The sequence below is a fragment of the Glarea lozoyensis genome (assembly GCF_000409485.1).
Source record: "Glarea lozoyensis ATCC 20868 chromosome Unknown GLAREA11, whole genome shotgun sequence".
Classification (NCBI taxonomy): domain Eukaryota; kingdom Fungi; phylum Ascomycota; class Leotiomycetes; order Helotiales; family Helotiaceae; genus Glarea; species Glarea lozoyensis.
The window spans coordinates 194,092-219,459 of NW_007360985.1; the positions used below are offsets into that span (position 1 = coordinate 194,092).

The window sequence follows — 25,368 nt, forward strand, 5'->3', positions numbered from 1 at the left end:
GGGGAAATTGTCTGGACGATTGCTTGTAAATCTGATTTTTGTGATGAGCGGGATACAAAGGCCATTTTGGATGCGTTGGATGTGGTGCTAGAAAGGCTAGTTGAGGATAAGGAGGCACAGACTATTGTGTCGACTGGTGATGGAGTTTCCATCTGTGGGTTACCGCCTTTTCGGACGCAGAGCGTGCAGACGAAGAAATCGATTTCTCAGGATCCAACAGAGCAAAGAGATACGGCGTGGTCGCAAGTGGAAGTCAAGATCAGGGGTGCGCTACACGAATTATCTGGAGTTCCCGAGGATGCCATACGTCAGGATTTAACGATCTTCCATCTCGGGCTCGACTCGATTCTGGTTCTCAAACTCCCTGCTCTGTTCCGCAAATCAGGGATTAAGCTCAGTGTTTCTGATATCTTGAGAGAGCAAACTGTTCAGGCCATGGCGAAACTTGCTGAAAGTAAGAATTTCCAGGATGAGGTAGCTGTTGATGTGGACCAAATCATTGGAGATGCAGTGGAAAGAGTCAAATTCGAGAGTGGAGGTGCAAAGTTAGAGGAGCTGAGAGAATCTGGTGCCGCTGAAGATGTCATGCCGGTTACTGCCGGACAGCTTCATATGATTCGACAATGGCAGGCTTCGAGAGGGAGATTGTTTTACCCGACTTTTAGCTACCAGATCTCTGGAACGCTTGATAAAGTCGCATTGGAACAAGCTTGGGGGAAGCTGTGTGATAGACATGCGATTCTCCGAACTGGGTTTATTGAAGTTGGAGATTCTGTCCTCCAAGTCGTGTTCAAAGACCCAGACAATCCAGTGCAATACGAAGAATCAAGCGTATCACACGACTTGATCAACCCACCTCTAACTCTCACGATCCAGAACAACAACAATAAACCTCTCATGAAACTCCGCATCCACCACGCTCTCTACGACGGCATCAGTCTCCCCATCCTCCTCGACGATCTCCACTCCCTCTACGTCAACATCAACCACGCTTTCCCACAACCAACCTCAAACTTCAAACAATTCATCGCCCAAACTCTCACATCCTCCAGCACCACCCAAGAAAAATGGCAATCCTACCTCTCCTCCGCCCCTCCCAAAACCCGCACCAAAGCGCGACACTCTAATAGAACAGAAATATACCATCCTTCTCTCCCCATTTCATCCTTAAAACCCCGAGCCAGGGAACTAGGTATCTCAATCGACGCTCTCCTTCTAGCCTCGGTAGCTAAAAAATACGCCCATCACGCTCACACTGCCGAAAATCTGATATTGGGGATCTACCTAGCGAACCGCGCGCCCTTCGGTGAGGACCTCTCTAGCCTAGCGGCGCCGACGTTGAATCTACTACCCCTCCTCATCAATGACCCATTAGGTCGAAGTGTAGGAGATCTGGCGAGGGAGATTCAACATGATGTCACGCGAATCAGTAATAAAGATATGATTGGCGCATCTCTAGACGAAATCTACAACTGGACTGGTGTAAAAGTTGAGGGGTTCGTTAACATCGTCAAATCCCCCGCTCAGATTCCTACGGAGTCTAAACCTGTGTGGGAGAGTATTGATGAAAATGGTGATGGTGCCGGGGAAGTCGAGGTTAGAACTGATGAGAAGTTTCCGGATGTTGATGAGAGTAAGGTTGAGGCGTATCCCGTAAGTTCGTCCTATAATGAAATATTGGTTGAAGTATGAAGTCTGATAATTAAACAGGAGACTCTGGATATCGAACTGAGATATCATGATTTTGAGGGAGAGGCGAAGATTGATATTGGTGTTTTTGCGCCGGGGAACAGGATTTGTTTGGAGGATGGGGAGGAGTTTGTTAGGGGGTTTGTGGGTGGTTTTTGAGATCGATTTTTGGTTTTTTAGGTCGTTTGTTTGAGTTATTTCTGCGTTAGATCGTTGTGGTATTGTGAGTAGGTTTTATGAGTTTATAGAGCTGGTTTATTTTTGATCGAGAAGGCAGATAGATTGGTTTTCTTGGAATTTTGAGTATGTTTAATTCTCCTGTTATGCAACCAAGCATTATGCTTTGGCTCGTGAGGTACGACACAGGTGGCATCACATTTATTCGATCATTCTAATAAGATTCTTATTCCTCGTCTATTGTCTTATAGAAACATAAGGGTTATAACGTCTGTGTAAATTGAATCAAAGATCATAAGTTGCGCCTACTCTGAAAATCAAACCTGCTGTCAAGAACGTTCTACTTATTTCAGGTCTGCTATCTGTTTCTATAATCACACACAATCCTGACATGATAACCTCGGAAAAGAGTCTGTGCATGATCTTCCGATTCGAACTGACATGATGCGGATGACGAATGTTCTTCGCATCATATGATTCTCGTGTGATCGACGTAAGGAAGCTTGTCTTGTTCCCACTGCACCTTCTGTCTTCCATAGACTTATTTATATACCCTTTTCTTTCAAATCTTTCTTAGAATAACACAACCCTTTAATATTTATCTCTAACCTTCCATCGTACGCCGAATACGCTTTCCTCCGCCAGTGCGTCAAGAGTTCCGGGCCCCGGATCTCGCTAAAACCCCCGTTTCAGCACCCTGACACAGCGCCAAGCCTGGGACGCTCAGCGCCCTATCAAGCTGGTGAAGCATTGTTTCACAGAGAGCTTGTTTCACGCAACACCTTGTCGTCGGGGCTTTGGGTCGGTGTTCGTACGTCCGGAAAGCTTGTTTGTGTGGGAGAGATCGGGAAGGGTTTGGTGTGGTGTGGTTGGGTGAGGATGAGGTTGAAGATGGGGATGGATTGTTGGGTTTTGAAGGGTAAGAGAATACTGGAAATAATTTGATTCTGTGATAAGGATAATTCTGAGTCTAAGTTTTCAACCTCAGAATCGCGATGGTTTCCTCCTCAGAATCCATCACGATAATACAACCCTTTAGATCAAGCTTCGCATAGGTCTCGAACTTGCGACCTCGAGAGGCCACAAACATGGCAGCTCAATTCTCCGAAAGCAAACAACGCGAACAAGCAATGAGGCGTGTTTCAATCAAGGGTTGTGCAAGCCATGAAGAAACAAACGCAAAGTGACGAATCCGGGCGTGAAGATCTTTAACGCTTGGCATGCGCCTTGTTTCTGCGTCTCACGGGTATTACTTGGTGGTCTAGATTTGATATACTTAGCCTCGATGAAATTCAATGATACTGATGCTTGATTGGGCCAGTTGAGGAAATACAAAGAGTAAATTCTGCCAGGCTATCTGAAGAGCCTTATGATACGTACAGCTGGCACATATAAACGAATAAGATCGATTACGATTGATCAATTCATGCGTTACTCTCTGATATGCCAACGGAAGGAGATATAAACGTTCACCAGCCGGGGAGAAGCGGTGATCCTTCGCTAAAGATGCCTGGTGAGCATAAACTTTTTCAATTTAAATGAAATACATCAGCCATAGACATACAATTGAAGGCTTTCAACGCAGCTTATGGTTGAATAGTCTTTTTGAAGTGATATGTCTCCTATTGATAAACAACATAGATAAAGGTTATAGAGAGAGAAGAGAAGAATTGCGTGTACACAAGACCCATACTCCAGCGGGTGGCCTAACCGCCTCAAGTTAGGCGAGAGCCCCACTTTAACCCCTGAACCACTGCACTCAACATCCCTTCCTGAAGACCTTCCCTTTTCTCTTTCTTTGAAACAAGCGCCTACTCTCCACGTCAGCAACATCCACCGACCAACATAACAATCGCCTTTTCTAGAGGCCGGAAGGCTCCTTGTTCGGAGGCGTACCCGTAACTTGAAAGCTTTGTTCTGACTCGATTCTGAAAGCCCTTTCTGGCCTGTCGGTTGGAGGTATAAGGTTTGCTTGCAACAAGAACCACAAGGTATACGTATCGAACTAGAAAATGCCTACGCAGTATCGTGGATCTATCCCGTTCCGCTCTGTGGAACGTAGCATCAGTTTGCCAATTGTCGTCTGGCAACACAGACAAGAGCCTCCAGGTTATCCCAACCTGAGCATTGCTTTCATAACGCATATCCGTGGCTTGCAGAAATCGAGGCTCAACAACATAATTCACAACACAGCCAGGTACCTGTACAACCAACGTATAGAAATATCAGTGGCTGTGGATCGTCCCGGGAAGGCGCCACCAAACCACTGCCGTAGAACCTTGAAGCGCATTGATCTCGCTTCCCCACCATCATGCTGCACTTCATGTCTGGGCTACAGATGGGTTCCGGCCGCTCACCTCCCTCGCTCGGATATATCCTTGCTAGCTGTGCCAAGTTGTTACCTATAGAAGGGTTGGGTGGACTTCATGCGTATACATTCTCTTCAAGCCGCGTGTTGTACTTCTCGTTTCCTTTCTTTATCAAGCTGTTCCTCTTGAACAGCACTTTTGTTTCTCCTTTTTTCTTCGTTGCTCTTCGTTGCTGTTCAATTCTCTCTTTCCATTTTCTACTTGGGGCCGGCTTCCATTTCCATACACCGTTTCGACAGGTTACTCTACCAACTCATATTCCATCATCAGAGGTTCTGCGAACTACCATTCCTTACGAAAACCTACCACCTGGTGTGGATATCAAAACGAAGTTCCATTTCGAATACCGCCACGATGCATTCCTCATTACACGCAATATTTCTCTTGGCTTTGGTCACATTAGCACTTGCTGCTCCAAGAAATGCACCAATCCAAAAACGAGGCGTCTTCAAGGTTGAGCGAGTCCCAAATCCAAACTTCAAAAGATCCCCAGGAGCTGGAACTAGAGCCTTGATCAAGGCACACCGAAAGTACAGCGTTCCTTTACCAGAAGGACTTGTTGCTGCTATGAACGCAGCAAATGCCGCCAACGCAGCGAGCGCACCAAAGTCGAACTCCGCGTTGACCGGCGAGACAGCCAAAAAGGGCGCCAAGGGAAATGCAAAGGCATCTGGAACCGCAGTGGCTGCAGCTCCATTGGCTTCTGCAAGTGGAGGTGTCGCTGCTAAGGCCAACGGAACCGCAGGTACAGGAAAGGTCACAGCAACTCCAATCAATGGAGATGTAGAGTATCTATCTCCAGTCAACATTGGTGGACAGACTCTCAACCTCGACTTTGACAGTGGATCATCCGATCTCTGGGTCTTCAACTCTCAACTCTCAACCGCATCCCAAACCGGCCACACCGTCTTCAACGTCGCCAAATCGCAAACCCTCCAAATGATGACCGGAGCCACCTACTCCATCTCCTACGGAGACGGATCCGGATCAGCAGGAAACGTCGGCACTGACACCGTCAACATCGGCGGTGCAACAGTTACCTCGCAAGCCATCGAACTCGCCACCGCCGTCTCAGCCTCCTTCGTCGAAGACACCGCCTCCAACGGCCTCGTCGGTCTCGCCTTCTCCAAACTCAACACCGTGAAACCCACCCAGCAAAAGACCTTCTTCGACAACGCCATGCCCAACCTCGCCGAGCCCGTCTTCACCGCCGATCTCCGCTCCAACGCCGTCGGCGCCTACGAGTTCGGCGCTATCGATACGTCCAAGTTCAACGGTACCATGCAATGGGCTGCTGTCAACACCACGAATGGATTCTGGCAGTTCTCATCTGAGAAATTCCAGGTTGGCGATGCGACGCCCATGGCTGTTCCAGGTGGTCAGGCTATCGCTGATACCGGAACTACTCTTATGCTTACCAGTGCTGCTGTCGTCAACGCCTACTACGCGAACGTGCAGGGTGCAGTTAACGATCAGCAAGTCGGTGGTGTGACATTCCCATGTAATTCTCAACTTCCTGATTTGCAATTCGATGTTGGAGGATCGTTCATGGCGAATGTCAAGGGTTCTGATATCAACTTCGCTCCTGTTGATAATGCTGGTACTAGTAAGTCTTCCCCTCTCTCCATTCTTGAAATCAATCGCTGACATTTATTTTAGCTTGCTTCGGTGGTGTCCAAGCTATCCAGTCCAACCTCCAAATCTACGGAGACATCATGTTTAAATCTCAGTTCGTCGCTTTCAATGGCGGGAACAACTCTATTGGGATGGCTCCTCACCAGTAGATGGGATCTCCTTTTTCTTTCTTTCATCTGCTTAGAATATGTAAATAGTATATAAGTTTCTTTTTGATGATGTGATGTCTGTGTGCTCGAGTCAAATAGACGGTGGAGTAGAAGATGATGAATATTTGGTGATAGCGGGGCGGGTTGTCGCTTAGAAAAGAAGTAGGTAAATCGAAATCAAAGATGATAACAACCGGGGTCATTAAGTAACTAAGACGATAATGAGAATTGCAGATAATCTAAACAATAGTGCATAATGTCATAACAAATGTTCACTTAAATGTGTAAATTCAAAGTCATTTCCATTGTGAAACGGCAAGCGCCTGATTTTACCCCCTAGATTGAACTCAATGTAAGTCCTACGGAGAATGTTTATCCAAGTAACATCTGGACCTATCTCTTTTTGTCTCTATACGTGGTCCGTCTGGGTGAGTTGGATTGTTTAATAGTACGAAAATCTGTCGACTAGATCGTTGAAGTATTTTATTTCGTCAAACATTTCAGGAATCAAAGATTTCTCCTCTGCTATTCAACGCAATAGCGTTTTTGTTGATTACTCTGGAAAAATAGAACAAGTCAAAAGCGAATGCAAATTTAAATTTTTCATTTCAGTAATAAAGCTTCTTGACCAATGTACCTTGAAAATTACTCCTCAATTCTCTCCACTAAGATGGAGATGACATCTTATGACGGTCAAGACGACGAGTATCATGTGTTATGTGCTACGCAGTCTGCGAGCGTACATGTAGAAAGCAATCGTACTAGTTAAAGCAACCCGAGCTTCTGTCAAAGATCTGCGTAAATGTCAGGAATATGGACCAGAAAAACTAATTATCTAGGTTGATTAGATACTTACCAGACACTATACGCGACATAGTACGCAGTTCCCCGTCCTCTGATAACATGGCTTCCATGCGATCGATGCGTTCCGCAATGCCATCTTGAGTGGTTGTGAGTTTGTTTTGTAGATGCTCGTTGCCCTCAAAGGACAAGATATCTCGGAAGCTGTCTGCATTTGCCTGCAGAATGGAGAGATCGCGCACGTCGTCATCATACGTAGCAGCCAGCGCGTGGAGGGCAGAAGCTAGGTCGTCCCACGTATCTTCATGCTCTTCAGCTGTGTATTCTTTGCTGTGAACATCTCGGTACTCATCCCATGCGGCAACTGTGTCTGTAATTAGATTCTGCTTATGTTGCAGAGCTGATGCGGCCTCAGATAGTAAAGAATTTGATATCTGCAGTGCGTCTACGGTGAATTCGGCAACTCTAGTTAATTCGCTCGCAGTCTTTGAGGTACTCTCAAGTTTCTGCGTTGTTCGATCGTGCTCTTCCTGTGATACAGTAGCGAACAGCTCCTGTGAGAGTGCACTTGATTTAGAGTTGTGCCGACGTTTTTTCTGTAGTTTTTCGCGTTGACCAGATCTTGAATGAAGACCAGGGGGTGGCGTGTACTCGTTATAAGTGGGAGTTGGAGACGGAGCATCTGTAGGATGTGTGGTTGGTGATATTTGCATACTCATTGTATTGGAATTACCGGTCTTGAATTGAGTGGTCTGTGAAGTACTCGAAGACGGACGGGAAGCGCCCGCTTGTGCAAGCTGATAAATTCTTATCGATCTGCGGTGATATGGATGATTGGATATACCGACGTGTTGGGTGGAAGCAATGAACCTTGGAAACGTCAACGGCAACTTTCTTAGAGAGAATTGTGTTGTAGTGTGAACGTAATTAGAAAAGTGCGGAAAGTAAACAGCTATGATGATAGTGGGGCGGGTTGTCGCTTCAAGAAGCGTGTAGATCGATATCGAAGGTGAAACAACCACGAATAATAGGTAGGTAAAGACGACAATGAGGAGCCCAAACTATGTAGACAATAGTGCATAATGTCACAATAAAATGTCTCTTCAATGTGTAAATTCAAAGGCTTGTTCTACAAGACTCATCCAGGGATGAGTCTTTGCACCTAACGTCATGCTGGGAGCGGTCGGCACTGAGATGTACTTCATCAAGGGTAGTTCGTAGATAACCATTGCGGGATCGTACTCGCGCACTCAGGAGGATGATTGACGCTGGGTAGAGTAGTTTGCCTGACAAATGATAACATATCTTTGCCATTGACGAAGCGAGTTCAAGTTGGTTTGTAGGCCACGATATCTGCTCGCCCAGCAGAAAATGCAGACAGCGGCAGTATAAATGACTATGGATGTCGCTGCGAAACTCCATACTTGGAATCTCTCCTCCCAAGTTTTTCGACCGACATATGACTCAAGAAGTTTTGATACTATATGCTTGGTTGAATATCACTTGATCCAAGCTAACGTGCTTTCTTTCTGTGGTGGAAATGTCTTGAAAATGCCATAGAAGTAAAAATCACCTTCAATTGAGCTATTAGAAAGTTCAGATTTCGAACCCACTCAACGAGGGGTGTTTACCCAAATCAATTGACGAAGCACAACATATTAAGTCAATTTGATCCACTAAATGTATGGCATTTCTCAAATTGATTGACTAAATTTCATATTGGCTGCCACTTATCTCGTCCACCACAAGCTTCCAAAGCTGCAAATATAGCAGGACTCGTCACCTGGGCACCCCCCTTTCGCTTATAAGCGAAGTATCACGTGTCCAGAAAACCACGCTAGTGCGATATATATTCCCGGTGCTCTCGCACTCTCTTCAAACTTTAGCCACGTATTTCCAAGAACTCTGGAGATCGTCGAGTTCCCTTAATTGGGTAACTCTTCGATCTCCAGCAATTGTTTTTCAAAAATCAGGCAATGCCAATTCGTTTTCAGTGCTAACCACACATTGTTTACGATCCTTGCGAGCTTTCCCTTCTGCCGCAGCCACAATTGCCAACCAAAAACAACATTACCATCGCAACCTACGCACCACTATCCTCACAAGATCAGAAACTCTCAGTCAAGATTGCATATGAGCGTAGCTCATGCCCAAGGGCTCCTGAGTAGGTGTTCTGATAGTGAGGCGGAGACGGACGATGAAGAAAGATGGATTCTTCGAAGCAAGAGATGTCAATTAAGTGTTCATTCTGCAAAGCACATAGATCCCCGATCTGTCTAATGGCGACCGTCCTTTTTCGGTAGTCGGAACATCAACTGATAGCTGAGAGAAGAAAAAAGTCCTGATGTACCACACATCAACCCGCAATTGGTTATCTACGATCCGTTTTTACGGTGCCCATCGTCCGTTGCCCAGAACAATCGCCGGGCGATCTGTCCCTGGAAGAGTCTGGTGGCCCCAGCTAATTCTATTATATTTTGAAGCATCAGATTGTTCGCAATTTGCTTCATACCTACCTATTCTTATGTTGCGTTGATGTGACATCATACCTCGGTGTGTTTGTCAGTATCGCGAGTCTGTCGGTGTGAAGGTGAAGTCCTCCGCACATTTGTTGACACTCGGGTATCAATTTTCGCACTTTGAATTTTCACGACAATCACCATATTCACAACACCATCACCAAATCTCACAATATCACCGATCTTTACGCGTTTTCGCACTACCTACACGCTTGTAACCCTGAAATCACATTTCGCATTAAAAATCACTTCAAAATGTCCTGGGAGCTCATTCCGCCCGCGGAACTCAACCTCGCTGAGAATCATGAAGCCGGCGATTTCGCACCTCCTGCTCTTGCCTCTGAGGCTGGCAGCGACTCTACGCAACAATCAACCACTGATTCGGTTTCTCCAGTTCCACTTGTACATCTTGTTTCTCTTGGCATTTGTGTATGTCCCATCGGCACCGCTTACCAACCCGCTCTAGTCGTCGTCGTAGTTGCAAGACCCAAGACCGAAGCATTTATTCCTCTCGAGAAACCTCCAGTCATCGAGAGATGGCCCGAAGGAGCCCTCTCATACCCAGTCGTGTTCACCATGAACAACCAGCTTTTCTGTGGCCCAGAGTCCATCAATACCCCCGGCGGCGATGACAAGACTACCTCAGCATACAGTCTCTACCCATATATGATCGAACCAAACCGACGTAGACAGCACTCCTTCTTGGGGTCAAGAACAAGGCTGGAGAACTAGCATTGATGACGCTGCTCTTGCTTGAGTTCGACCAGAATCAACCATCCCGCATCGCAGCAGCTTTTGTTAGACCCATCACTATCCCGGACTGCATCAGTCCAGTAATTCTCCGCAGTTTTGGGGAGAATAACACTGTAGGAATCAACATCGAACAAGGGCGAAGGAGGCAGGCAGTATGGCACAAGCCCTCGATGGCCCCAATACTCTAGTCGCCGAGCGGAAAAGCCCAAAGCACAAGGAGTCCACCAATTTCAGATTTCGACGTCTCCAGCACCATTACCAATATTCGGACTCGCCCAATAACCGCTGATGACTTGCCACCCGGATTCAAGAACGATCGCATTAACATTACATTCAACCCCGAGGACAAGATGCTAGTAGCAGTCACTGTTGATCATACCCGGATTGACATCCTCGCTGATCATCCCCCTGTCCTCAGTGACGAAGGATGTAGCCGAATCGCTTCGATATTTCTCGTCAACGTCCTCAAATGCCGTCAAGACGCCAAGCCTATGGTTTTCGTGTTCATCACTCACGAGAACTTTGATTTCTGGTCTCCTCTCGACGCCAAAATCAAGCCGAAAACTACGAACAACCCCATGGGAGCTTGGATCGTTAACTCTCCAGCGCCCTGCAGCCTGAACTTGGGTAATTTACACAGCATCGCGACTCAACCTTCACATTTCGTCTCATGCTCATGCCTTCCCAGAATCTCGAATTACAGGATCCGTCGTGAAGACACGTTCTTCTGTCAATACAGCCGCTGAGGAGGAGAGCATCCAACAAAACCGCGTTCAATATTGGTAGTAACTCAAATTTCAAACCGAACTATCCTCTACTTCCTTTCCTAGCTTGCGAGTTTCACTTCTTTACACTTCTTACTTGTTGTAACATTCACGGTGCCCAGGATTGGATGATGGGCTGAATACTCGGCGTGTAACAGATTAGATCTACGTTCGTCAATTGATGTAGATCTTAGCTCTATGAAAGTGGGAGTGACATTCGAGGAAACATTGGCAAGCGGTACTAATTGAGGAGCTTTGTGTTATGTACTGTAGAAATAACAAATATAAATTCACACCGTCACTTCATCTATTTTATTTGCTCAAAGTAATAGACGAAACACAACATTTCGCCATGAGGATAGATGAAAAATCGCTGATTTCCTTAAGAGAATTAGCGAACTACAACACTTTTAATCTAATAGGCATATGTTGTATGGCAATGTAACCTATTTCGCGGAAAAGATTTACATAGTAGCGGGGTTAAGTAAGTTTCTCAAAACAGTCGACGAAATACCGATATTTAGTGGATCAACTTGGGACATTATCACATATTCCGTCAATCATTTCCAGTCAATAACAAATTCTTAAGCTCTGTCCGAAGTCGTCGTAAACGAAAACTTTTTGACGATGGAACTGCCTGCAAAATCTCTTTGGCAGGCTATAAGGTTATATGTGTCCCTGAAACTTATGTATAGAAAGTGTATCTATCCGCTACTTGCCTACTTTGGCATTGGACAATATAACCAGCAGTCAAAACACGATAGTTGCTCAAAGTAATACACGAAATATCGTCATTTCCTCAATTGTCTTGGGTAAACATTTAAATTCCACTACCACTTCTCTCCGACGCTACACCAGACCTTTACCCATGTCAGCAACTTATTCGAATCTGATGATGGAGTCTTTTGAGCGATATTGAGAATCCTGGGATTCGGTGCCATGAGAATTGGTTTGATCTGCAACCGCACCAGTGTTAGTTCATGTGTACTTCTTTGGTTTAATGCGGCGAACATCTCCAGCCACGTTCCTGGGTTGAGACCTAGCAGTCGCAGCTTCGTAAGCCTGGTTTCCATCCTGCTTCTCCGGTCCATCTCCAACGACCTTCTCTTCACCAAGGCTCCCCGAAACTATCTCCGAAGAAGGCACAAGATTGGCAACCGTCTCGGAACCGCCAGCGGTCAGAGAAATTACACTAGAACCCGCTGAATCATCATCAGTGCACGACGGCGACGGATCCAGAACGGGCGAGGCGACTCCAGAAGCGACATCCATGATGGGAAATAATTCGATTGGGCTCTCCCGGCAGACAAACACTCCTCAACTAACTACTGAACGTCTTTGACCTAACGTCATTCTGGGGAACGGTCGAGAAACCGTAGCGTTCACGCAAGACGGATCTTCGCAAACGACATTTGCAGGTGTTTGAGGTGGGGCAGTCAATGGCGATGCAGTTGTCGCAGGTTTGCTTGATGGAGATTGAGCTTATATCGTATCTTCTCGAGTAAAATGGGACTCCAGTAGTTTTGTTGTAGCCATTCCTTTGGATAGTGTAGCATAGTCCAGGTTTTGAGGTTTGGCATGAGTGGATATTGTCCGTCGTAACTGTACCAGTTGGTTTCCACCGTGATATAATGGTGACAAGACGAGACTTGTAATGGAGTCGTCTGGTGATTAGAGATGCAATATGAGTTGTGGGCGGGTACGAAAGTACGGTCCATGAACTGGACCCCAGGAGAATAGATAGAGAGGAGAATTGAATCGTGTAGATAGATCAAATTTGGCTTTGGAGGTGACATTTTTTGATGGGTACAATCGTTGGTCTAATGCTGTGAGGTGTGTCCTTTGCTCCCGCAGCCCCTCGTACTCAAAGTTCTTTTTCTTCTCATACACAAGCCAAATCCAAAGCATTCTGTCCATCGCAATTGTGCATAGATTGGAAGAGCGAGGCAGACTGGAACACGCGAACAGCTGCCCAATTCGGCCAGGAAGAGGCAAGACAGTCGATAACGAATCGATGGCATAGCCTTACTCGAAGGCATCTCTGGCAGCAATACGAGACCACTCCATCAACATGAACAGGTTGCCCAGATCAGACAGGAAGATGCAAAATGGACGACAGTGAATCGAGACCTCGATTTCCTTGTAGGTAAATCTTCGTAGGGGCGCCCGTGAACCTCGCAAATAATCACAGGTTGCTCAGATTGGATAAAAAGATGCAGAACGAAGGATAGGGAACCGACAACCCAATTACCATGGGGGTCAATCTGGGCAGCACAGTACCAGAGAGAACCCTCGTGAATGTCGACACTTTGCCTAGATTTAATTTGGAGAGCCAGAACGGTGGACGCCTACCCAGTCCATTGACATGCTTCCTTTCCCATGGTACATTGGGCAGCGCCTGAAAAGCACTCCGTGGATGTGAACAGGTTACCCAGATTGGAGAGAGAGAGGCAGAATGGTTCATATCTAGGCAGACCATCCTTAAGCTCGTTATTCTGGGTGGTGAAGTTGGGCGCTGCCAAAGGAGAGTCCCGTGAATGTGAACAGGCTGCTGAGAAGATGTGTGGAGAGGTGGTAGACAGTTATGTAATAATTCGTTGGCTTGTCGGTAAATCTTTAAATGAGCTTGAAATAATAGTAGAAATGACGACTTCGATTTCTATGGTATTTTTTTGCGCCTAAATAATGTTAGGCGGGGTAGGAAATACAGCTAGACAAGAAACTTACGATTCAACCTCCCCAGTATCAAGTACTCCCGCTCAGGTTTTACTCCCAGACCTACCACCTATCGCCATATACTTGACATCTTCAAATGCCACATGCCAGTTCTTCTACAAGTAAAAGCAAGCTTCAATAAGTTGTTCTTTGGAAATCGCCTGGAGAACACTCGATCGAGATTTCGATCATACCGCACTGCTTGTCGGTATCGAATGGGTCGCGATTCTCAACGTCATCAGAACTTTCTCAAGGGTCGGTGGAAACCGAATAAAAGACAGATATACGATTCCTGTCGTATGTTTGTGATCTGTGATTGTGTTTTATTGGCGCGCGCCTGCTGTTCTGTTTCTCGGTATGTGGGCCCACTCCGAAGAACATGAGAGATATCTTCCCCGAGCATTAGAGTGTTTGCAGTAGCTCAGAGTCTAACAACACACCGCCATTGGAACTTGCTATAAGAAAAATAGCTCGAGAAAAGGTGCGTAAAAATGGTAAATACTCGAAATCGAGTTCAATAAGGCTAAAAGCTGTCAAGGTTATTTAGAAAGATAAGCCCTTAATACCTAACGGTAAAATGGTAGGTAGACCTATTAACTTATCTAGTCCCAATTCTAGCGATAACGAGTTACCTACACCTATTATTCTAAAGCCAATGAAAGAACGAATCCCACTAGTTTCGAAACCTAAGATAAACAAGGGAAGCAAACCTGGAAGCTACATATTTGGACTCGGGACTAGAATCACTAACCAAATCAGAAGATTGGTATGGTTGAGGTCGGTGAAAACTGACGAGCAAAAGCGTTAAGAGACAACAGCAAAGCCACCACAACTCTCGCACTGGTTAATGCTCATGACCTGAAGACAAACATATGATTTTGCATCTCTGTAAATTTGCTGTCTGCGAGCAGCTGTACATAATCCTATTGATTCGTATTCGGCACGAAGGTGGATGCAAATTTCAGTTCCATCAAAACTCTCGCAGGGGTTGGTAATGATTCACTTGAATACAAACATATGATTTTGCATCTCTGTATCTTCGCGATCTGTAACGAAGTTGTATCGGGGTCCGCCCGCACACTCGCCCAGGTCTTTCGACCACTCCATATGCGGATCTAGAAATAATGAACTAGTCCCGAGAGATGTTTTCACAGACAGTATTGAACCCACGACCGAACTTACCAATTTTAGATCCATTAGAAAATTTCAGAATCACCGAGACTTGAGAGACTCTTGAAGTCGTCATCTTGAAATACACCACTATTGTGTGCTAAAAGTGCCGGTCTTTGATATTAGGTCGATCCTTGATATTAGGCCAGCGCTTCGTGCATGAGACCTGTAGCAGTGTAGGATCGGTCATCGAGTGGAATCGCTACACAGGTCAGTAGGGATCTTATATCAAGAGACTACGTAAGAGACAACTTCGCATACCACTTCTCTTGCTCCGTCACCTTACCTACCTACCAAAGTCTATCAATCAGTCCACGTAGGAAGCTGGAAGGTAGAACTAATCCCGACAGACTGCCCACGGTGAGCCCGCTCAGCCCACTGGTCCTGCCTCCCTATCACCACACTAACGCTGCTGTGCGGTTGCCCCGCCAGAGCTAGGACGTAAAGGATCTACCAATTTCCGCCAAAAAAATAGCATGCCTTGTCGTTGCTTTTTGTACTGGGCATTATGGACTTCGCCAAAAACAACAACGTAAAATTTGCTCAAATGGTGTTGCGCAATTGCGTCGCTAGATCAGGCCCTCAAATGATAGACTTTTCGGTGTAGCCGGATGTGCTGGCACTTCTACTGGACATGATGGCGGATGCCGGCAATCATATCTTCGACTTTATTTGAATGTTGTTATGCAGTTGTGCCGATAGGTCGGGGTGTCTGACGAGGGACTATATGGTCCAGAGTCTTTTGTACTTCTTGACGTTGGTATTCGTATTGGACATGAAGCATCAATTTTTCCATCGCGCTGGATCTGAAAAGGCATTGGGTTCGTCAGTATATGCGCATACACACTTGTAATAGTTTTGCGGACTTACGATGCCACTTGACAAGTCTTTGAACCGGATGTGCCCTTTGGGCACTACTTACCATGCCTCTTCGGCAACCCCGAGTCACATAGACATTCGCCATACGAATGAGTGCTCCAGCAAGACAACCAAGTTAGCTGTCGAAGCGTTATAATAAGGCGTGTTTGATGATCGGTGGTGACATTATCCAGCGTCGAGTTCGGAAGGGGAACAGGACACAAGAACTTAAGAAGTTGACCGCCGACGACCTGATCTGCTACGACTACTGACTGGTCCATCACCATCTTTCTCAATTTTTCACCTTCATCCCGACTCTCACCTTGGTCCCGCGCACCAAAGTCAACCTCCGACTAACCTCCGAGTATATAATCTACCGGGGTCTTAAGCCTTGGATATTGCACTCTGGTTCTTATGCTTCGCCTGAATGCGATGGCTTGAAGTCGGGGAGTCCGCCGCTGACCAGCCAGTCTGCACAAATACCGCCTGGTCTTTCAACCACCATAACTAAAGGCAACCCGTGTGTACATATATTGTGCGAGTGGCTTATATACGTTCCATCCTTCAGCGCTGTTCGTTGAGGCAATGGGAATATTTCTGCCCACGAACGATGTAACAAGAAACTGTACTAGCGTCTTCTGTTTCCCTCCTAAAACCGCGTGCAACGATAATTGGATTTAGACTTCCAATCAAGCGTTAGTTCTTAGTTTTGTCAATTCCTCTTCTAGAGTTTGTGGCATCCACTTACAATGGGCGTCAATGAAAATCTTGCCTTCCGATATGAGGCGCAGTATCTCATCTCCTTGATCTTTAGCTTACGACGAGAGGCGCGATATCCTGTTTGAGCCCATGATTCGCCTCGCATCCAAGAAAAAGTTGACAAGTGTTTGGTTGAGCTAGGAAGTGAACGCTTGATTGTTGACGACGTACGTAACCACACTTTGCATTTCGGTCAGAGAGAGAGTTCTGGACTTCATGAGCTCAGCAACATACCCTATCCCTGAGATTCCGCATCTTCGCTCAGACGCTCACCGTTGCTATTCAGCCTTTCAGGTGTGAAATCGAAAGCAACTTCTGAAATCAATGACGAATGAAGGTGAGTGTGCATTTTTCGTGGGATGATGTAATTTAGTTCGGTTGCGCCTGGCCCCAAGAGATAAAATATATTACGAGTCCGGGCCAGCGTTGTTAATAGTATTACTGTGCTAATTTTGGTACGCGCGCACAGCTTACTCGGTCTACGAGGAAGGAGAAGAAGTATTTTCCGAGGCGCGAGGCGATGGAGAAGGGGCCGGTAAGGTGTTTGCTGGAGAGAATGAAGTAGGAAAGGGCAAAATCCATTGCGACAATCATGGCTGTTCATTACCTCATGGTGAGCGAGGGGCAATGACACGCGAATTTGACTGTGGCTACAGGGAGGAAGTTTCATGATAAAGCCGACTTTTCCTTCTTGGTAGAGAGTGAGGAACACCCACACGCGAAATGCATTGTGGCTAGGGTGATTGAAGTTAATATGGCTACTTTATATTCTGATCTGCCATTTACCAAACGACAATCTATGTGAAAGTGCAGACACTACGGAGACGTCATTTTTCCTAAGAGGTGGGAATGAGGCAGCGGGACGTGAGGGAGTGATCATCCAAGAAATTGCTGTAGCAAGTTTTGATGTAAAAGTAACCACACATTCAACAACCCGAATCCGGTCATAAGTAAGGAGGAAATGAAGCGAAGACCTGGCTACGTCTCCTGAAGGGAACAATCCTCTGGTGTTAGCTTCACTGGATCAAACACTAAACTATATAATAAAGACCTTCGACACTTCAATAACGACTATTATTTATCACGAACTCATGTCCTCTGCCTTCCAAACATACAAACTATAAAATCTATACGCTAAACACATCTTCCTCCACAGCCTTCCTTGATTTCTACTACCGTAAGTCGGCAGATATTGGTTCGATAACGTGCTGCCTCTCCGCTCTCCGCTCTCTTTAGCCGTTGAATGTCGGCGAGAAGGGATGTTCCGAAGATGTAGTAGCCGAAATCCCCTGGGAGGTTAGTGTCAACCCTGGAAATCAGTTTATAAAGAGCTTCGACATCTTCGAAACGTTCATTGTCGATTATGGCCTTAATACCACTGCCTTGGATCAAAAGGAACTCGGAAAAATGTGCGCTAATCATTATTTCTCAACAAACCTCGCAATCCTTAGTGCCGTAAGTAAAAATAAAGTGGTCTAGCAACGTGCTACCTCCTCCGCTAGTGGTTTTTTTCGTCTAGAGCAGCCATGTACTGGCATCACGATCTCGAAGTAATGAGTTGCCTTTTTTTTATAGAACCCTTTGCCGTTTATCCAGCATTCGGGCTGAAACATCGTTAGGGGGAGCTTCTCATTCTCTGCCTCTTCATCCGTCACACGTTTGTCCAAGTCTTCCGGCAAACAACATGCTGTTCGCCAAGAATTTTGGCTCAAACATCGTCAGGTAGGGCCCTTCCATTCTCTGTTTCTCAACCCGTTCCCTCTACAAGTCTTCCAACCCAGACATACATGACCGTATGTGATATTTGTGTACGACCTCTCCATCTATCTTCATGCCCATTTAATCCGTTGAGTAGAGGAAGCTGAAGACATAGTCTCAACATAAAGCACATCACAATCTCGTTTAAGAATCAACATCAACAACCACAAAAGAAATCGCCATCCATTCCAGCCTCCAAATCCGGTAGCAAACCACTGAAGATCTTGAGTCAAGGCGTTCAGCATTCCACAGACTACGCCCATCGCTTCGAAGCCAAATTTCTTGTGCAAGCGTCTGTTTCTTGAAAATCATCAATTAATCTACGCAGCCCGTAGCTGCGCACCACCAAAACCAAATACCAATGCTACTGGCATTCACCAATATTAATCAAAAAACCCAACTCACGAGCTTCCCAAAATCTCAGGCACAAAGATCGCAGTAACAAAAAAAACCCCAAAATCCCTCCCTCGCAGTCGGGAACATCATTAGTAGTCGAAACACTATATTTCTTCGATAGAGGTAACAAATTGTTTTTTATTTAATGGATTACCCTGGCACATTATCACATATTTCGTCAACATTTCTAGTAAACAGCCCTTTTTAAGCTCTGCTAGAATTCATTGGGACTGAAGATTAGTTGGTAGGTGATTGACGCTTATCTTGTCCTCCTCACAATAGTAACACACCCCAAACACTACAACTACTTACTGACAACTTTCAATCTCACTCCCTTCACAACCCTCACAATCTCTGTCATATACCGAACATAATACACCGAACATCCCATAGACGTACAAACCTCTGTCCAAATTCCCAACATCACTCTTTTCCTCAACTCCCCTAATTGAACACCCCTGATCCCATAAATTCCCATATTCCCCAAAAACCTCACAGAAACCACCCATAATACCCCATCCCAATCCACGAAATCCCCTCCATTTCATCACAATGAACAACTATCCGCTCAAACCATCACACTGCTGTCCACCGTGAAAACATTTCCCAATACCAATGTCACACCATTCTACATTAAGTACAAATTCCATCGGCTCACCTCGACGATCAACTTTTTCAATTTCCCAGAATAATAGACAAAATATCTGATAATTTGTCAATTGGATTGACGAATTATCGTTCTTTTCGTCAACTATATTAAGCAAATATTTGGTTTCGACGACCCTTGTATCGTCCACCGTGACGTGTTGAAAAGGGTAAAACATCTAGGCTGTCAAACATCTACATCGCCTTCAGAAAATAGGGAGACAAGATACATAGTAGTTCCTACTGAGACTTTCCTCCAAGAATGGCAGTTTATACATCGACTCAAGATTTTTGATAAATGCAGGTCAAAATGGCATCGTTCTGTCATTCCTTCCAGCATTCACGTTGCGGTAATCCAAGTCAGTTTTGACACCAGAACATCACACTTAGAAATAATTACATAACCTCAAATCAAGATTCCATAATTCTAACACTACTCCAATCATATAAATCCAAATCCAAACACCTCCAAACAGGCATCTCTAGCGTCGAGACCCTACGATAGAATTTCAAAAAAGGAGAATTGGCTGCCGGTGACTTTCCTCCCGCAAGACAATCGGCAGAGCTAGGTTTTAAACCGCCGTCAACAAGAAGATAATGCTCGAATCCATACTCAGGTACCTCCTACCCCTCGCGTGACAACTAGTTCGGGATGGGGGTCAACGAGAAGTCATCCCATCGAACCGTGCCTATGGGAGGCCCACGCGTGTTAGGGTTATAATCGCATGTCAGTTCCACGGTGAGGAGAAGATTCTGATTGTTAGGGAAAGCACTAGAATCGAAACCTCCAGCTGTTATTAGCCATCCAACGTTCCAAAGGAAAGAGGGAGTTGTAGCTGCGACAGTGTATAAACCACCACTGCCGGTTGTGCCAATGCCGATGTAATATATAATATAGCAATCTGGATCGTTATCGGGGTTTTGACCACCAGCTGGAATAGCTTTGAGATCACCGACGGTTTGCTAATGGCAGTGTTAGTTGAATGTTAGATTGTCAAAGCACAGAAAATACATACCACCGTGAATTGATATAGCGTATTTGGACACACAGTAATAGGTGCATAAAACCTGGCGTTATATGATACCTGGTCGAAGGTTATGGACCCAGACCGTAAGCCGTTAAGTGCACTGCTAGTATCCGCGAAGTTGTATGTTGGGCCAAGATTTGAAGGATTGTCAACAACTTTCCATGAATCTGAGAGGGCCTCAAATCCGGGACTGAGAATCGTACTACCACCTGCACAACCCTTATCTCCCCTCCAAGAAGTTAGCATATGAATGTTTGTATGTTCATGAGGAAAGGGGGTGGTTTAAGGATGAACAGCTACTTGGAGTAGGAGCTTGAAAGGGAGAACAAAGCAAAAGGTCGCATACTTCGGTCCAGGTGGGCCGATAGGGCCAATTGGACCCTAAAAAAGGTTAGCATATGAATGTCCGTATGTTGCAAAATACATACGATCGCTCCTGGTGGTCCAGTTTGACCCTATAAAAGGTTAGCATGTGAATCTCGTATTCTTCGAGACGATAGAGGAGTGTGTAAGGATGAAACCCCCTCGCAAACATATAGGTTAGGGGTTTCCGGAAAGGGAGAACGAAGGAAGGGATAACTTACAGTAGCTCCGTTGGGGCCCTTTTAACAAGTTAGCATATAAAACTCTTTATGTTCATCGAGAGGATCGGATTGTCGAAGCATAAAGCTCTCTCGCAACTTACAATAGGTCCAATAGGGCCCTTTTGAGAAGTTAGTATATAAATCTTAATAGCTTGGAGAGGATAGGAGTATTAAAGTATAAAGCTCTCTCGTAACTCACCAGAGGTCCAATGGGGCCCTTTTAAGAAGTTAGCATATAAATCTATATATTATCGAGAGGATAGGAGTATTAAAGTATAAAACTCTCTAGCAACTTACGATAGGTCCAACGGGGCCCTTTCAAGAAGTTAGCATATAGATCTGTATATCATTCGAGAGAACAGGAGTATTGAAGCGTAAAGGTCTCACGGAGACATCAATATTGGAGGCTTCTGAAGGGGAAAACAAAGCAGAGGATAACTTACGATAGGCCCAGTACTGCCTGGCGATCCCGGACTGCCGTTCGATCCTTTGTTTGAACACAAGTCAGGATTTGATCGCTTGGATAGCGAATAGGAAGTGAACAATAGTAGAGCACATACCGGGAGGACCTGCTGGACCAGTCTACAAGAGAAATTGTTAGCACATGTACTCTTTTGATGAGTTTGAGGAAGATAATCTTGGTAATGTCTTGAAAAAACGAAGACTCCGCTATAACTTACCGGGCCTTGCCCTCCATCCTGGCCTTTTTTAATCAAATTAGCCGTAATTCAATTGACTACATGGTCTGGACGACAAACCGTTTAACCCATTTTGACCTATCGAGGAATTAGTTATAGTTTGAGTCAATCCAAAGACAGTGACCAACCTGGTGCTCCATCGTCGCCTGAGACTAGTTAGTCATATGTCAAGCCACTGTAGAGAGAGAATCTCACCAGGTGCTCCATCGTTTCCTAAAATTTGGAAATTAGCCTCGAATAATACGGTCACAATCAAGAGACCAACCGTCGTTGCCCGGCGCCCCGTCCTGGCCTGAAGGTTGAAAATTAGCCTCGAATTCTAGAGTCACAGTGAAGAGACCAACCATCATTCCCAGGATCTCCCTTTTCGCCAGTATTCCCCTGTTAATAAATTAGTACGCCCCTCTTTGTTCGCTTCAGAAGCAAGCCTGTGTCCGAGGATCAAACATCCTCGTAGGCACTAGACTATATATCTTAACGGGGGGACCAAAATAGACAGACCTGAACGCCTTGAGGTCCTCTATCGAATAAATTAGCATACGATTTTCTTATTCGCTCTGGAGCCGAGAGCCATGTCTGAAGGTCAAACATGCCCCTGGCAGTTGAGGAACAGAGCTTAATCGGAGTTAGTAAGAAGAAAGACTGACTGGATGCCCTGAATTCCAATACCAGGAGGTCCCTGGGTTCCTCTAACCAATAAATTAGTATACGAACTTCTTCGCTCTAAAGCCGAGTGCCGTGTCTAGAGATTAAACATGCCCCCGACCACTAGTGAATAGATATTAATAGGCAGGGCGAGGAAGAAAGACTGACTGAATACCCTGCGGGCCTGGAGGTCCCTATTTTAAATCAGCCTGGGTATGATATCTTGACAGAGACAGATTTTACCTCCGGTCCACTTTCGCCTGCGTCGCCTTTGCTGCCCTTATTCAGATCAACACAATATTCAAATTACCCATAGATTAACCACTAACCTGCTCTCCAGGGCTGCCATTTTGGCCTGGTGGACCTTTGGGGTGTGAGCTTTCAGCATTGGCATCAAAACGAAGATTCACATACCTGGCGGAGAAGGCACGCTTGTACCAAGCGAATACACGTTCAATCTTTTTACACCACCACATTTCTGATTGTGATTACCACTGCACTTGCTATTGCATTCCTCGCCGGGCGCGACAGTAGTTCCCCTGCGAATGCTATTGCCACAATAACACTGAGGTTTTGTCAGTAGTATTCGAAGTGAAGAATAGATTCAAACCTTACCTGTTTGCAGTTTTCGACACCGAAAAATGAATATCCATTACAATAAATGGCACATTTTTCAATTGTCATCGCAGGGCTTTGACCCGATTTTCCCGAAAGAGTTTTCCCACCATATGAATCATCTGTGAAGCATCCTTGGCTGTTGTAAACGATGCCTCGAGGGGAAATGACTGGCGACGCGTTAACGAATGTGGTGAGGCAAAAAGTGCCAACCGCGAGCGATTGCGAGAAACGCATGTTGGCGAATTGCAAGTGAACAAAATGAGTGTAAGGTGACGACAAGTCTTCACTTGTAGCTCATGCGTGCGTTGTATATAGTTGGGGGCATTTCCATCATTCCACACGAATTGCCATCAAAATATTTGTCTGCTGAAACATACCGATACACAATCTGGAGGTACCCCGGAGTTGACCTCCTGTTCATTCCTACCATCATTCCTGCCCACGCGACAGCGATGATCTCAATTTGGGCATCTAGGAAAAGATTCCCATCGATGAATATTTTCTAGCAATCGTTCACCGACTGTGTGATATCTTGTTCATGTTACGAGTGCTCGACGAGAAAAAAGACTATGAATGACAACTCCCATGATCGTCCTCGGTTCAGCGATAAAGCCTTCTTTGCTGAAAAAAATAGCCATGATAGCAAGAATGTGACAACCCTGGGCATGGCTAGGAATGCTGCTGCGGGTGTTTAATCTTTCCAGAAAGTTGGGCTGGCAATGACATCGAGATATCCAGCTGAGACGTATCCTTCTACGCGCATACCCGTAAAACGATCGTTGTGCACGCAGCAACATCTGGAAGGCTAGAGCCATGATACATTGTGTCGTGGAAGATGTTTATATTGAGGGAAGGACTACAGCTGCCATCGATACCATGGTGGTGAACACAAAGATATGATACACTAGTCCGTTGCAAGTCTGACGGGACACCTCGTTACGGTAGAATAGCAATACCATCCCCGAAACGTTATGTTTACTAAATCCTTTTGAGTAAATATACGGCATTGTTTCTATTGTAGAGGCTAATTATAAAAATCAAAGAAGGGGGGTTGGAAAGTCGTTTTCTGAAATCGATATCCGGTTGCCACTACTGACACCATCCTTACAAACGACGTGAGTACAGAGACGTCAAAACAATGTTCTCAATCAGATTTCTACGTTTGGAAACTTACTATTCGCAGAGTTGAATCAACACGTGGCTGTCAAATATCACGTTTCCACGCGACTGATTCAGCGCATGGAGCCGCTCTGGTATAAAGGGGGCAGAGAGAGGGTTCAATACAGTCCCGAGAATTATAGCCACATCATGTGATATTTTGTTTATTCAATTCAAGTATTCGGACACGACCGCATCAGGAATGCGTTACGCACGGGTTATCCGTCAGAGCTCCATCGAGGTGGGGTGTGCATAACTTTATACAACATTCGTGTTCTCATCCAATCGCAATGGTTTGAGTACGGTTCCTGGAAAGCGGTCGGCGGAACTGGTGGCCGATTGAATTCGGAGTTAAGTGCGGCGCTCAACCCCCGAAATAGTGGGGCTCGTTTATATCGACGGACAAGCTTTTGCCCAGCTGCTGTGATGTTCGATTTGTGTAACAGAAGATGATTTCCTACATAAGATCGGTGTGAGACTGGTATTTCGTTCGGCGAGAGAAAATGGTAATGGAGTGTTTCTCACGGGTGGTGCTAATGAGCTCGCACAGAAATACCTAACTGGCGAATTCCTTTTGTGGGTTGGAACTCGCAGATGCGATTATGTGGCGCGACAGCTATTCTGTATGAGGGAATCGAAACGATTGAAACAGTCTGCTTATTGATGAATTCTAGTGAGATATTCAAGGATTATGTAGATACCAACTGGGCTGCTTATTGCGAATACGTATTGCTGGCTGTGTTTGGACTGATATGCGAAAATGCCATGTCATCGGCGTGACAGTTTAATGTCGGGACATAAGAATTCCCGTTTGTAAGTAAGAAGCCGAAGAAAACGAAATCAAGCAGATGCAAGTCAAATCGAGGGAATATGTACTCTTTTTTTGTTAGCATTTTATTGTTGAGACTTCATATCATTGAAACGAAACGAAACGTTCTCGACCAATTATGAATACGAGAGTACGAGAACAAGCTGCGGAAGAATTTCCCTGGTCTACGAACGTGGCATCGGCCACCGATTATATGGGCCACTAGGCCACGTTCATCAATGAACAACATATCATTTAGAGATATAAGCAATATGTATTGAGTTATCTGATAGCGACTGTAATTAAGAGCAGCAGAAATGCAATCATTGGATTAAATACAGGTCTTAAAAATGCTGTCAGACGGAATACTACCCAATCCTGAACACGCCGAGGTCCTTTGTGTGCATCTCGGTCCCGACACCACGACTGGTGAGTCGTGCGGCGAGTACAAAGTAATACGACATCAACTGGCGCCCGAGCGGGATATCCTCTTTCCGTCTTTGATGGATAAAACTATGAACGGACTAATACCATTACGCGTGCTACAAGTTGCCTCTTCAATCATTTCTACCTACTTAGGTATCTAGGCTCCCATTTCTATTTCAGCCTCGTTGGATCTTTTAATATTCGTTGCTCTCCTTAACTACCTTCCTCAAAATTCCTTATCGATCG

At 45.5% G+C, this 25,368-nt stretch overlaps 7 protein-coding genes across 7 annotated transcripts; 4 read left to right on the plus strand and 3 right to left on the minus strand.

Moving 5' to 3' along the window:
• Nucleotides 1-435: 435 nt before the first annotated feature.
• Nucleotides 436-1,848, plus strand: GLAREA_10974 (CoA-dependent acyltransferase; the record flags this gene model as incomplete). Its single annotated transcript, XM_008079163.1, has 2 exons — nt 436-1,653; nt 1,711-1,848. The coding sequence occupies 2 exons, from the start codon at nt 436-438 to the stop codon at nt 1,846-1,848; spliced, it is 1,356 nt and encodes a 451-aa protein (XP_008077354.1).
• A 2,741-nt stretch (nt 1,849-4,589) lies between these two features.
• Nucleotides 4,590-6,019, plus strand: GLAREA_10975 (Acid protease; the record flags this gene model as incomplete). The annotated part of the gene is made up of 2 exons (XM_008079164.1): nt 4,590-5,841; nt 5,895-6,019. The coding sequence occupies 2 exons, from the start codon at nt 4,590-4,592 to the stop codon at nt 6,017-6,019; spliced, it is 1,377 nt and encodes a 458-aa protein (XP_008077355.1).
• A 786-nt stretch (nt 6,020-6,805) lies between these two features.
• GLAREA_10976 (uncharacterized protein) lies at nt 6,806-7,539 on the minus strand (the record flags this gene model as incomplete). The annotated part of the gene is made up of 2 exons (XM_008079165.1): nt 6,806-6,813; nt 6,876-7,539. 2 exons carry the CDS (start codon nt 7,537-7,539, stop codon nt 6,806-6,808), a joined length of 672 nt encoding a protein of 223 aa, XP_008077356.1.
• A 2,055-nt stretch (nt 7,540-9,594) lies between these two features.
• On the plus strand, nt 9,595-10,071 carry GLAREA_10977 (uncharacterized protein; the record flags this gene model as incomplete). The annotated part of the gene is made up of 1 exon (XM_008079166.1): nt 9,595-10,071. The coding sequence occupies one exon, from the start codon at nt 9,595-9,597 to the stop codon at nt 10,069-10,071; it is 477 nt and encodes a 158-aa protein (XP_008077357.1).
• Nucleotides 10,072-10,442: 371 nt separating this feature from the next.
• Nucleotides 10,443-11,301, plus strand: GLAREA_10978 (uncharacterized protein; the record flags this gene model as incomplete). The annotated part of the gene is made up of 2 exons (XM_008079167.1): nt 10,443-10,719; nt 11,279-11,301. The coding sequence occupies 2 exons, from the start codon at nt 10,443-10,445 to the stop codon at nt 11,299-11,301; spliced, it is 300 nt and encodes a 99-aa protein (XP_008077358.1).
• Nucleotides 11,302-11,834: 533 nt separating this feature from the next.
• Nucleotides 11,835-12,128, minus strand: GLAREA_10979 (uncharacterized protein; the record flags this gene model as incomplete). The annotated part of the gene is made up of 1 exon (XM_008079168.1): nt 11,835-12,128. One exon carries the CDS (start codon nt 12,126-12,128, stop codon nt 11,835-11,837), a length of 294 nt encoding a protein of 97 aa, XP_008077359.1.
• Nucleotides 12,129-19,799: 7,671 nt separating this feature from the next.
• Nucleotides 19,800-22,964, minus strand: GLAREA_10980 (uncharacterized protein; the record flags this gene model as incomplete). The annotated part of the gene is made up of 23 exons (XM_008079169.1): nt 19,800-20,120; nt 20,174-20,414; nt 20,532-20,566; nt 20,614-20,640; nt 20,770-20,787; nt 20,871-20,888; nt 20,969-20,986; nt 21,067-21,084; nt 21,213-21,256; nt 21,330-21,351; nt 21,450-21,472; nt 21,528-21,545; nt 21,596-21,613; nt 21,663-21,680; nt 21,733-21,759; nt 21,812-21,848; nt 21,969-21,987; nt 22,115-22,156; nt 22,281-22,306; nt 22,356-22,391; nt 22,442-22,476; nt 22,527-22,677; nt 22,728-22,964. The coding sequence occupies 23 exons, from the start codon at nt 22,962-22,964 to the stop codon at nt 19,800-19,802; spliced, it is 1,449 nt and encodes a 482-aa protein (XP_008077360.1).
• Nucleotides 22,965-25,368: the final 2,404 nt, after the last annotated feature.